This window comes from Oncorhynchus keta, chromosome 18, assembly GCF_023373465.1.
Source record: "Oncorhynchus keta strain PuntledgeMale-10-30-2019 chromosome 18, Oket_V2, whole genome shotgun sequence".
Lineage (NCBI taxonomy): Eukaryota > Metazoa > Chordata > Actinopteri > Salmoniformes > Salmonidae > Oncorhynchus > Oncorhynchus keta.
In genome coordinates, this window is record NC_068438.1 from 16,564,250 (window position 1) to 16,577,847 (window position 13,598).

General features: G+C 43.0%; 1 protein-coding gene and 4 non-coding genes across 5 annotated transcripts; all 5 read right to left on the reverse strand.

Moving 5' to 3' along the window:
• Window positions 1-5,380: 5,380 nt before the first annotated feature.
• On the reverse strand, window positions 5,381-13,465 carry LOC118397363 (40S ribosomal protein S3-like). Its single transcript, XM_035792020.2, has 7 exons — window positions 13,328-13,465; window positions 12,730-12,860; window positions 8,501-8,594; window positions 7,663-7,757; window positions 6,869-7,056; window positions 6,188-6,391; window positions 5,381-5,453 (listed from the first exon to the last, which is right to left on the reverse strand). Exons 1-6 carry the CDS (start codon window positions 13,355-13,357, stop codon window positions 6,192-6,194), a joined length of 738 nt encoding a protein of 245 aa, XP_035647913.1. The 5' UTR covers window positions 13,358-13,465; the 3' UTR covers window positions 5,381-5,453; window positions 6,188-6,191.
• Window positions 5,750-5,896, reverse strand: LOC118397615 (small nucleolar RNA SNORD15). The gene has a single exon (XR_004828457.1). It is a non-coding gene; the product is annotated as a small nucleolar RNA SNORD15 (small nucleolar RNA).
• On the reverse strand, window positions 6,551-6,698 carry LOC118397602 (small nucleolar RNA SNORD15). Its single transcript, XR_004828446.1, has one exon. It is a non-coding gene; the product is annotated as a small nucleolar RNA SNORD15 (small nucleolar RNA).
• On the reverse strand, window positions 7,241-7,387 carry LOC118397601 (small nucleolar RNA SNORD15). The gene has a single exon (XR_004828445.1). It is a non-coding gene; the product is annotated as a small nucleolar RNA SNORD15 (small nucleolar RNA).
• Window positions 8,045-8,192, reverse strand: LOC118397600 (small nucleolar RNA SNORD15). Its single transcript, XR_004828444.1, has one exon. It is a non-coding gene; the product is annotated as a small nucleolar RNA SNORD15 (small nucleolar RNA).
• Window positions 13,466-13,598: the final 133 nt, after the last annotated feature.

Below are 13,598 nucleotides of genomic sequence, written 5' to 3' on the forward strand. Positions count from 1 at the left end.
AATGTATCATATTACTCCAGTGCTAGCCTCCCTACACTGGCTTCCTGTCAAGGCAAGGGCTGATTTCAAGGTTTTACAGCTAATCTACAAAGCATTACATGGGCTTGCTCCTACCTATCTCTCTGATTTGGTCCTGCCGTACATACCTACATGTACAAGACGCAGGCCTTCTAATTGTCCCTAGAATTTCTAAGCAAACAGCTGGAGGCAGGGCTCCTATAGAGCTCCATTTTTATGGAATGGTCTGCCTACCCATGTGAGAGATGCAAACTCGGTCTCAACATTTAAGTCTTTACTGAAGACTCATCTCTTCAGTGGGTCATATGATTGAGTGTAGTCTGGCCCAGGAGTGTGAAGGTGAACGAAAAGGCTCTGGAGCAACAAACCACCCTTGCTGTCTCTGCCTGGCCGGTTCCCCTCTTTCCATTGGGATTCTCTGCCTCTAACCCTATTACAGGGGCTGAGTCACTGGCTTACTGGTGCTCTTTCATGCCGTCCCTAGGAGGGGTGCGTCACTTGAGTGGGTTGAGTCACTGATGTGATCTTCGTGCCTGGGTTGGCACCCTCCCTTGGGTTGTGCCATGGCGGAGATCTTTGTGGGCTATACTCGGGCTTGTCTCAGGATGGCAAGTTAGTGGCTGAAGATATCCATCTAGTGGTGTGGGGGCTGTGCTTTGGCAAGGTGGGTGGGGTTATATCCTTCCTGTTTGGCCCTGTCCGGGGGTATGATCGGATGGGGCCACAGTGTCTCCTGACCCCTCCTGTCTCAGCCTCCAGTATTTATGCTGCAGTAGTTTGTGTCGGGGGGCTTGGGTCAGTTTGTTATATCTGGAGTACTTCTCCTGTCTTATCCAGTGTCTTGTGTGAATTTTTAAGTATGCTCTCTCTAATTCTCTCTTCCTCTCTCTCGGAGGACCTGAGCCCTAGGACCATGCCTCAGGGCTACCTGGCATGATGACTCCTTGCTGTCCCCAGTCCACCTGGCCGTGTTGCTTATCCAGTTTCAACTGTTCTAGCCTGGTTCCTCTCTAGGTTTCTTCCTAGGTTTTGGCCTTTCTAGGGAGTTTTTCCTAGCCAACGTGCTAGGAAAGGTGCAAAAGATAACCCTTTATTAAGCAAAGAGACATGGGCAGGGCTCAATATCTTGCTTGATAAATTAAAGAGACTCAGTCCCGTGGGTTCTGGGACTGTGTGAACCGGTCTCCTCTGCCTCTAATAGTTCAACACCTGCATTGCTTGCTGTTTGGGGTTTTAGGCTGGGTTTCTGTACAGCACTTTGAGATATCAGCTGATGTACGAAGGGCAATATAAATACATTTGATTTGATTGGACAAACCTTACATCTTGAGTTGGATTGACATATTGACTAGCCAACCATTGATTGTAGCTTTGTTGGCCCTTCCCTCTCTGATGTAGTGGTAGTGTTATGATTTTTTCCACTAGCATAACAGGATGGAAAATAGTCTACTATACAGAGCTACATTGTTGCAGTATCGTGTTCAACGGAAGTGCAAAATTCAATAACAGTTCCAGTTTCAGGTGTCACTATTTCTATGGTTTCGGCCTGTCCAGGCATGGCCCCAGGTGGGTATCCGTGACAGGTTTGTACTGAAGGACAATTTTACTGTCCCAACATTGCTCAGTTCAGGGAAAGTGCATTTATAGTTTTTTTCAGTGTTTGTTTGTTTGTTTCATAAGCTGCAATAAAAGACCTGAAAAAATTTTCATAAGCTTGTCTCTCAAATTGTGAACAAAAAATGCATTTCTCCTTTGCCAAAATAATCCATCTAGCTGACCGGTGTGGCATATCAAGAAGCTGATTAAATAGCATAATTACACTTGTGCACCTCATGCCGGGGACAAAACAGGGCCTCCATAATGTGCAGGTGTAGCAACAATTCCAAAATGTCTCAATTTGAGGGAGCGCGCAATTGGCATGCCGACTGCAGGAATGTCCACCAGAGCTATTGCCAGAGAATGCGATGTTCATTTCTCTACCTTAAAACCTGTTTCAGAAAATGTGGCAGTATGAACAACTGGCCTTAGCACATGATTACCATCATGTGGGCGAGTTTTGCTGATGTCAACATTGTGAACAGAGCCCCATGGTGGCGGCAGGCTTACGTACGGGCAGGCATTTTAAAAATGGCATTTTATCGATGGCAATTTGAATGCACAGAAATATCGTGACAAGATCCCGAGGCCCATTTATTAAAGGTGTTTGACCAACAGATGCATACATATTCCCAGTCATGTGAAAATCATAGATAAAGGACCTAATACATTTATTTAAATTAACATTCTCATATGAACTGGAATTCTAAAATCTTAAATTGTTGCATTCATTTTTGGTTCAGTATAAAATAAGCTACTAGTAACAAGTAAATAACCCAAACACGGGTGGGGAAAGGACAGTATAGTCTTTGATATCGGGGTTAATTACCAGAAGAGGGTTCTGTTGTTCTATAACACATCAGGTAATGATTTTCCATGACATCGACAAGAAGTTTTAGAACATGACCATGGACTAAAACAAGCCAGGTTTATTAAACAATTGCGTTCTCAGTTCTTTGTTGATACTGACAAAGTTCTGTTTTTATAAGGTATATTATTCTCCAAAAACTAAGGGATTATTAAAAATGTATTAAGTAGTTACTGAGGTGGCATTTCCTTACCTGGCTACCTACCCAGACTCCTTGCTACTTACCATTCACAACTGTAAAAGTGCCATAAACCAAACAATTATCTAATTAATTAATTAGCATGGTTGGAACAGGAAGTTCCAACTTCCTGAACTATTAGAGGCAGAGGAGACCGGTTCACACAGTCCCAGAACCCACGGGACTGAGTCTCTTTAATTTATCAAGCAAGATATTGAGCCCTGCCCATGTCTCTTTGCTTAATAAAGGGTTATCTTTTGCGCCTACAAGCCAGCGCAACGATTTTGATGTTAAGGTAGACATGTTGACGTTTTTTTTTTTTTTTAGAAACATCCGTTTAAGAGAATACTTCAGCTCCCCTAATTCTGACACTTCTATTGAACCAGTAGGTTGCTCTCCTGCACATACTCCGACTCCTTTAATAAGCAAGTTCATTTATACCTCCAGCCAATCGCAATCACTCTATCGAGACATATTGCAGACTTGTGGAAAATGTTGGACATCTCCAGAATAAACAGGGATCCAAATCTTTCCATAATTTACCTAAGAATGAAAAACAAACTTTGCTTGATTTACAATTCGATAAGTCAGTCCTTATTCGTCCCGCTGATAAGGGTGGGTCGGTTGTAGTCATGGATAGGACAGCTTATGTACATGAGTGTCATAGACAGCTGCTTGACAACACCTTTTACAAGACACTCAGAAGTGACCTCACTTCCCAATTTCAGAATACTATCTTTACTGTCCTAGATGGGTATGTAAGTTCTGATCAGACAACCAAAAAAATAACATGCTTTTTTTGGCTATTCAACACCCAAAAATTGCCACTTTCTATACTTTGCCGAAATTACACAACCTCCAGGGCGCCCTATTGTAGCGGGCATTGATGCAGTAACGGCCCCTCTATCTACTTTTGATGACTTTTTTATTAGACCACTCGCAGAACAGCTCCCCTCCTTTGTAAAGGACACCGGCAGTATGGTCGCTGTCATTGAATCTCTTGATCCTCTCCCTGAGAATACCTTGTTAGTTACTTTTGATGTTGAGTCATTATACATAAATATTCCACACGAGGGCAGTATTGAAGCTATGGAACATTTTCTTCTGCAACGTGACCCTAATGAACTACCTTCCAGTGCATGCATTGTAACATTGGCTAAAATAGTACTAATGCATAATTATTTCATGTTTCTAAATGATTTCTTTATACAGACGAAAGGTACTGCTATGGGGTCCCCCATGGCTCCTAACTATGCTAATTTCTATGTAGGTTAAATGGAGAAACAGTCCATTTTCAATCCACTCAAAAATGTTTTGCCTCAGATCATTATTTGGTAACAGTACATTGATGATATTTTTGTTCTATAGAGGGGTGATGCAAAACAGCTCCAGGCGTTCCATGCTTTTATTAACTCTTGTTCTGAGCATCTGAGATTTACTATACAATCTGATACACGTCGAATCAGTTTTCTTGATCTTCTGATCTTGTGTGAAGATAATGTTCTATACACTGATCTTTACAGGAAGCCTACTGATCGTAACAGTTTGAGGGCTGATCATTGTCACCCACTTCCCTTAAATTTGACAGAAATTTGTCTGAGATGCAAAGAAGGTTCAAGGAAAGGGGCTACAAGAATGATCAGATTAACATTGCCATTGAGAAAATTCAAAACATTACCTTTTTCAAGGTCAGTCTCGCAAAGACGCATTCTTGCATTCTAATTACCTGCTATTCAAAGTGCTCTGAACAAATTAAGGGAATTGTTCAAACATTGGCACATCCTAAAATCCGATGATCGTCCCGGTAATGCGTTTTCTGACCTTCCCTTGGTCGTATTCTCACGGGGCAGAAATCTCAGACCAATTGGTAAATTCTGATTTACCACCCCAAGATATTCTTGAACATCGTCTATTTGCGCCCCTACTGGATGAAAATTACAAATGTAATGGCTGTGCTCAATGCAATGGCACTTGTAAATGTAGATCCTTCAAACACCCACAAACAGGGAAATCGATCCCAATAAAAGGTGTTATTACGTGCTCCACTAAGGCAGTTATTTATCGTATAACTTGTCCCTGTGGTGCGAATTAAAAGTACGTATCTCAGAGCATCGTAGCACCATTAAGTGTAAAAACTTTACTTATCCAGTTGCGGCCCACTTCTTGGAGGCAGGCCACTCGATTTAGTCTCTGCGTTATATTGGCATCGAACATGTCACCCTCCCTCGGAGAGGGGGTGACCTTGATAATTTATTGTTAAAACGAGAGGCTGCCTGGATCTTTAATTTAAAGACCCTTGCTCCCTTCGGTCTCAAAGTAGACTTTGATCTGAAGACATTATTGGGACTTTGCCATTGTAATTGTTTGTAAGCTTATGTAGTCAATGTAATCTATGATCGTATGCTATCCATTTGTTGTTTTTATGCTGTTCTTTGTCTGACATTTTAATATTTGATTATTAACCAATATTAGGCCACTCTTGGCCATGATTACAGACACCTGTGTCTTTTGACACATTTACGAGTCATCCCGCAGTGTTTGTGATTATATCCTGATGAAGACAGCTTGGCTGTCGAAACGTTGGTAATTACATTTTTGCATCTGAGCTCCTAGAGTGTGCGGCTCTCATTTATTTTCAAGTCTTCTACTCTGCTAGCCAGTCTTAATAGGTGTGCGTTTCTTTTTCTTCTAGATGGAACAGAAAGTTGACAGACAAGGTGTATTTTCCAGGTTTTATTTTTGTACAGAAAGAAAATGCAGGGTCCTGCTTTCATCTGAACAAATGGTTGTCACCTGGAGAAGAAAAGACAGAATATCCGACATTAGGACACCATCCCTAACCCTACCAGAATCAGTTTGTGAATTATACACAACATACAGTAGCTTAGCTAAATGCGCAACGGTCTAGAAACATCCTCAGCGTCAATTCCGCCACCAGTATATTGTCTGACTCAAATGGCACCCCATTCCAAATACACTTTACTGACTTGGAACGGAGCTCTATGGGTCCTGGTCAAAAGTAGTGCAAAATTAAGGGAATGTGGTACCATTTGAGACGCACATACTTGATAAATTCAGATTCAGGAAGCCCTTCTCAGACAAATGCCTCGATGTCTTCAACTGAAGAGACACGCTGTTCTGGGGAACTGAACCCAGAGACACAGAACGTGACCCTGACCCAGTGACCCCAGACAGGCTGTGTCCCATTCAGACTCGTCATCGTATCATCACAGAAGGGAAGCGTAAACAAAACTAAACAAACTGTGTATCCCACCCTGAGATCAACGCTTTGAGGGAGCATTTTAAAACGAGACAATCATGGGGAGTCCTTTCACTACCACAAGCCTTCTCCACAATTAATACTTCATCAATCTAGATTTTAAAATGATCTCCCAGATTTCATTTGTGGTGATCCCCAACAATGCAAATTTTGAGTCACTGGTTAAATTTGGGTCCTGAGGCAAAACCAGTTGAGACTGATTTACAGTACACTTCTACTATACGGTGGCTGGGTTAGAGTATAGTACCTGTCTATGCGGTGGGTACAGGAGTCGGTGGCATGGCTGCTGGGGCTTCTGGCTTAGCCCCCTTCTGCTCAGACACAGGGGTGGAGGGGATAGTCTCGTCTTTGGGCTCCACAATGCTCACATGGTCTGGCAGAGGCTTCTTGGGGCCGATCTTACCACTGGGGTCCCATGGTAACATGATTTTCACCTTGATGCCCAGCACACCTGACAGACAAAAACACATACATGAACATATCAGTGCCCTCTACCCAAAAGTTACGCAGAACCAGGAAGCATGTAGAATAGAGTATGAGGGTTAGCCTGTGTGTAGAGTAGCAAGAAAGAGGTTGATCATAATATAACTAGACTTAAGTAATTCCTGGCCCTTCTCAGACAAATGCCTCGATGTCTTCAACTGAAGAGACACGCTGCTCTGGGGAACTGAACCCAGAGACACAGAACGTGTCCCTGACCCAGTGACCCCAGAGACAAACCGTGTCCATTCCGACTCGTCATCGTATCATCACCGAAGGAAAACATTTCATCTTCATAAGCAACAGGCCAAATATTATACTGTTGATGACTCACCTTGACAGAGCAGAATAATCTAGGGGTAGGGTATAGGGGTTGATTTGGTATTCACTGTCTAACCATTAGTAGTATTGTCTAGAGGTGGGGTATAGGGGTTGATTTGGTACTCACCCTGTCGGAGCAGGACGTGGCGTACAGCAGTGTCTACATAGTAGTTGACTGGGTCTCCACTGTGGATCATCAGGCCATCAACAAATTTCATTGACTTGGCCCTCTGACCCCTCAGCTTCCCAGAAACTACCACTTCACAACCCTTAGAGCCACTCTCCATGATGAACCTCAGCACACCATAGCAAGCCCTGGAAGAGGGATAGAAGGAGGAAAGGGATGGAAAGAGGGATGGTGAAGGTGGAGAAAAGGCAGCCAGCGGGTGGGGGAGGGCGAGAGAGGATGAAGGGGAGGGGGGTGTAAGTGAAAAAGAAAATAGTTAATACTCATGGCAACTATGAGATCACATCTAACATTATGAGCAATTTTGCTGGCCCTTCTCAGACAAATGCCTCAATGTCTTCAACTGAAGAGACACGCTGCTCTGGGGAACTGAACCCAGAGACACAGAACGTGTCCCTGACCTAGTGACCGCAGAGACTGACTGTCCCATTCCGACTCGTCATCGTATCATCACCGAAGGGAGACATTCTACTTCATATCATGAGAAAGTTCAAGAAAGTGGACTGTAACAGCAGGGGTATGTTCTGCTCAATGGATTCCAAGAGACACTCATGTTAGCATGCTAAGCTAACCAGGGGCTGCCTAAGATAGATATAGAACCTGCTTACCTTCCCAAATCCTAACCTGTAGCATTACAGAGTGAAACCTGCTCCATTACAGGTTAATGCATAACTGACCATGAAGCAGTGTCTAGGTGCAACATGTTAGAGCTCACAGTCCAGGGTTTGTCTTACCTACGTACAGCCAGTCCTCCCAGCAACTTGTAGCGCAGGGACTCAGCCTGAGCAATGGCACACAGACCTCGTGTTGCAACCTTCTCAGCATACAGCTAGAGGGAGAGAGTGGGGAAGTTAACCTTCTACACATACAGAGAGCGGGAGAGGCTACACAGCCTAATGCTTGAGAGCTTGGTGTGGCTGCTGCAGTGTGATAGCCACGGGACCACCACAGCAGAGAAGTGTAGCCTCACGATTCACGTTTGTAAAAGTGTTGTGGAAAGAGTATCTAGAACGCAGACTACTTCATACGTCGCTGACTACCTTCTTACCCAACTAGCCACCTGACTACCTAACAAGAAAACATCTGAATCCACACATTTCCTATACTGGATTGAGTCCTTCTCAGACAAATGCCTCGATGTCTTCAACTGAAGAGACACGCTGTTCTGGGGAACTGAACCCAGAGACACAGAACGCGTCCCTGACCCAGTGACCCCAGAGACAAACCGTGTCCATTCCGACTCGTCATCGTATCATCACTGAAGGAAAGTGGTTCCTGGTTAACAGTCTGGTGCAAAGGCAAACGCTAGAGCTTCTCCAGTCTAAACTACCTTCAGACACACACTTGAGGTTGGTTGTTGTAAGTTGATTAACACATTTAAAATCATCCCCAATGTGGAATTCACACTTGTTTAAATTTAAACTTCAGTCATATTCCTGTCCTCCAGAAGCCAAACCTCTTCTGAACCACAGCTGTCAGCTCCTTGATGTTGGGGTTAAGGAGCATGTCTAATGTTTACACATAAGCAGCTGTAGTGTGTCCGGTGGATGCATGTCAGTAGTGTGCGATTACCTCCACGTTGCCCTCTGGGAAGCCAAACCTCTTCTGAACAACAGCGGTCAGCTCCCGGATGCGACGGCCCTTCTCTCCCAGAACATTCTGGGTCCTGAAACAACAATAATCCATTTATATATATATATATATATGCCATTTAGCAGACGCTTTTATCCAAAGCGACTTACAGTCATGTGTGCATACATTCTACGTATGGGTGGTCCCGGGGATCGAACCCACTACCCTGGCGTTACAAGCACCATGCTCTACCAACTGAGCTACAGAAGGACCACCATTTCTAAACGTGCTTTGTATGCAATCAGTGTATTTTGTCTTTCTGAAAGCTCAAGCCGTATTTAACAGGTTTTTAATATTTAAAAATGTTTGAGTTAGTAAACGCAGATTAGTTTGAATGGTGCAGGACAGTAGCTGGAAGGCGCCAGTGTTCTCATTATGATAAAAACACTTGGCCAAACGCTAACCCACCATATCTCTAACTCGTCACCTAAACACGATTTTTTTGTGTTGAGCAGTTGCACACGAGACAGTCTAAATAACACTGTCCAAGAAGGGGAGTGTGGCTAAGATAAGGGTAGTGTGGCATAAGAAACATCTCACTCCAGAATGTTTGGTTTTGGTGATTTAAGTTAATGCATTCAATTATTATTAGTTGTTTATTGTTCTCATTATGGGAGTTGACACGTTGTTTCCAGAGCTCACAAAACATGCTACACTTGTGAGAAACATGATTTATTTCATTTCATTCACAAGTTGTCAATTTATTGTATTTTGTTTGAAGCGCTACTGTCAATGTCGAGTAAGGACGCGCACATGATTACACATAGAAGTAGGCCCAGGCTACCTGACCTGTGCCTAAATGTAGGCCATAAATGTGGCCATCTGCGAATGTCTGATAGTTAAGACAATCCAAAATACTCACCACCACTAATGAGCTACGGAGCTTCTCAAAGCAATGTTCTTCACATCAAAACTATATCTGTTTTCGAATCCATCGAGGAACTATCGTCATTCTCAATGCATTAGAAAAATATTTACACGTCTCTCCCTTTTGATAACCACTCGTCATGAAAGGGGAAAATGTAAAGCTCTGGTCTGGTATTTTAATGACGTTTCGACTGGATTACTTATTCCTTTCACAAATAAATAGCCTATAGCGGTGTCTGTCCACTAGCACCTTCTGGTGAACACAGTAGATACAATGTTTCAAGTTCTTTCAGAAATGCCATGAATAGCCAATGTGATTGATAGGGTATTTTCTGCCAGCATTCTGTAATGTTTTTTAAAATTTGCTTTATGTAGGCTACTTTTTAACCTGTTACTCCTACCCCCTACTTTTTCGAACATTCTGTTAAAAATCGCGCAACATTTCAGCACCCTGCTGCTCATGCCAGGAATATAGTATATGCATATGATTAGTATGTGTGGATAGAAAACACTTAGACGTTTATAAAACTGGTTAAATCACGGCTGTGACTAACAGAACGTGCGTTTCTTCGAAAAGTGCAGGAAAATCTGATCACTGAAAATGGAAAAATATATCCATGCGCCACTTCAATCGATTGATAAAGGTGAACCACATTAAATGGGGCCGAGGTTGCAATACCTACAGCTTCCACACGATGTCAACAGTCTTGTCATTTGCCTACGATTTGTTTCCTGGTCAAACGAACAAGAGACAGCCCATTTCTTCAGGTCTCCGACCAGATATTTTGGTTGAGATTTACCCAGACATTATTTCCAGATGTACAGCTATAGAATATACATCGCCTCGTGATCAATTTGATCGCTTATTAACGTTTACTAATACCTAAAGTTGCATTACAAAAGTATTTCGAAGTGTTGTGTGAAAGTTTATCGTTGACTTTTTTAATTTAAAAAAATGACGTTACGTTATAAAGCGCTATTTTTTGCGTTGATCACAGTCTTCATAGATCGATATCTAGGCTATATATGGACCGATTTAATTGAAAAAAGACCCAATAGTGTTTATGGGACATCTAGGAGTGCCAACAAAGAAGATGGTCAAAGGTAATGAATGTTTTATATTTTATTTTGCGTTTTGTGTAGCGCCGACTATGCTAATTATTTTGTTTACATCCCTGCGGGTCTTTTGGGGTGTTACATGCTATCAGATAATAGCTTCTCATGCTTTCACCGAAAAACATTTTAAAAATCTGACTTGTTGCCTGGATTCACAACGAGTGTAGCTTTAATTCAATACCCTGCATTTGTATTTTAATGAACTTGTGAGTTTTAACGAGTGCTATTAGCATTTAGCGTAGCGCATTTGCATTTCCAGATGTCTAGATGGGACGCCTGCGTGTCAGGTAGGAGCAAGAGGTTAACATAGTTGGCGATAAGTTAATTTTAGATTTCAATTACATAGAACTTTGATTAACCAAATGATAATGATTTTGAGAGAAAGACCATAATAAAATAAATGAAACTGTTCCACGAAAATCATAACTCATATTCAAAATGGAAATGGTTGCCGACCTATTACCGGCAACAGCAGGAGCATAATGGCAGAATCTGCGGGGTCCGCTGCAGGAGGATGGTCGGGAACAGGGATCTTAATTATTTAATCAAACAGCATGCTTAAAGCATCAGACAAGCTCAGTAGATAGTTGATTTTATTAAAAGACATGGGGTGCGTCTATATGGTCAACATTCACAAGGCTGCAGGGCCAGACAGATTACCAAGACATGTACTGCGAGCATGCGCTGACCAACTAGCAAGTGTCTTCACTGACACTTTCAACCTCTCCCTGTCCGAGTCTAATACCACCATGTTTTAAGCAAACCACCATAGTGCCTGTGCCCAAGAACACTGAGGTAACCTGCCTAAATGACTACCGACCCGTAGCACTCACGTCTATAACCATGAAGTGCTTTGAAAGGCAGGTCATGGCTCACATAAACACCATTATCCCAGAAACCCTAGACCTACTCCAATTTGCATACCACCCCAACAGATCCACAGATGATGCAATATACAGTGGGGCAAAAAAGTATTTAGTCAGCCACCAATTGTGCAAGTTCTCCCACTTAAAAAGATGAGGCCTGTAATTTCTCATAGGTACACTTCAACTCTGACAGACAAAATTAGGGGGAAAAAAATCCAGAAAATCAGTATAAGACACCTGTCCACAACCTCAAACAGTCACACTCCAAACTCCACTATGGCCAAGACCAAAGAGCTGTCAAAGGACACCAGAAACAAAATTGTAGACCTGCAACAGGCTGGGAAGAATGAATCTGCAATAGGTAAGCAGCTTGGTTTGAAGAAATCAACTGTGGGAGAAATTATTAGGAAATGGAAGACATACAAGACCACTGATAATCTCCCTCGATCTGGGGCTCCACGCAAGAGCTCACTCCGTGGGGTCAAAACGATCACAAGAACGGTGAGCAAAAATCCCAGAACCACACAGGGGGGACCTAGTGAATGACCTGCAGAGAGCTGGGATCAAAGTAACCAAGCCTACCATCAGCAAGGGCATTGAAGTTGAAACGTGGCTGGGTCTTTCAGCGTGACAATGACCCCAAACACACTGCCCGGGCAACAAAGGAGTGGCTTCGTAAGAAGTATTTCAAGGTCCTGGAGTGGCCTAGCCAGTCTCCAGATCCCAACCGTCCGCAGGGCACTACAGAGGGAAGTGTGAACAGCCCAGTACATCACTGGGGCCAAGCTTCCTGCCATCCAGGACCTCTATACCAGTGTGTCAGAGCTTCTATCTCCAATCCAGACTCCTGAACACCTAATCAAATGGCTACCCATACTATTTGCATTGTCCCCCACACCGCTGCTACTGTTGTTATCATCAATGTGCCACCCCACATTGACTCTGTAATGTCCCGCTATTGTTATTTTACTGGTGCTCTTTAATTACCGCTTACTTTTATTTCTTATCCATATTTTGTATTACTGCATTGTTGGCTCATATGTAAGCATTTCACTGTATGGTTGTTGTATTCCATTTTAGCACCTGCATTCCTTAGTACTTGTTCGCATTTTGTAACCATTATCATTACACTTCTGGCTTGCGTTTGGGAAAAAATTGACCCCTTGTGTGCACTACCCGTAATACAGTATATCTCGGCATGGCACGGTATAATAATCTGGATACCGCCCAATCCCAACCCTTACACAAATAAATTATACTACAATAAACATTTTAAAGCCTGAATAACACCACTCGCTACCAACATACCAGTAACGTTACCTTGTGGCCAGGATTATGATCTCGGTCCTGGTCGGGGTCACACGCACCTCCACGCCGGAATACCCATCCTCCGCAAGCTCGCGCGTCAGGAACTCGTTCAGCTCGGCTTTGAAGATTCCGTCCGCGACAAACTAACGAAGGATAACACAAGGTTGTAGGGAACATGCCTGTAGTCACATAGCCACTCGTGAACGTGCATCAGGTAGCATCATTGGCCAACAAGTTACAGAGCTGGTGAACTGTAACGTCAGCGCCAAAGTTAAAATAAAGTATCCTGCCACCTGTGTGACTTTAACATTAGCTAACTAAACACTGACCACTAATCTAGACATCACTTCCAACAATCAGAGTTGCAACTAAATTATTTTAAGCTTACTCGCTAGCACGGTATAAAAGGCAACCCGTGACACGTTCACTAGCGGAGTGAGGATTCCTGTACCCGTAGCTAGCATCTGTGGTAATCCTCTTTGGTCTAGGGGACGAGGACGCCGAGCAATACTACAACCAACTCCATATTCATACTGCTAACACATGGCATCCGAATTTGCTACAAATGCATCCGCTATAAAGAGCATTTTGAGACGAAATGTGAACTGACCTTCCTCTTCTTTGAGATTTGCACAGCCATCTTACTGGAGGCCGCTGACAGGAAAGAATTTGTTAAGGGACCGGAAGTATATTTATACCAAGAATTGCGTATTCCGTCGACACTTGATGACGATGTGTTGGGAGCTTTCAAAAAAAAAAGAAATACTAGTAGCTACCGTTAGCTAAACGACGAACGTTAACTTCGTTGGAAATGGCAGCACATCTCAAAAAGCGAGTTTACGAACAATTATCTATCAACCTGTGGAACGGTTGTTAAGACA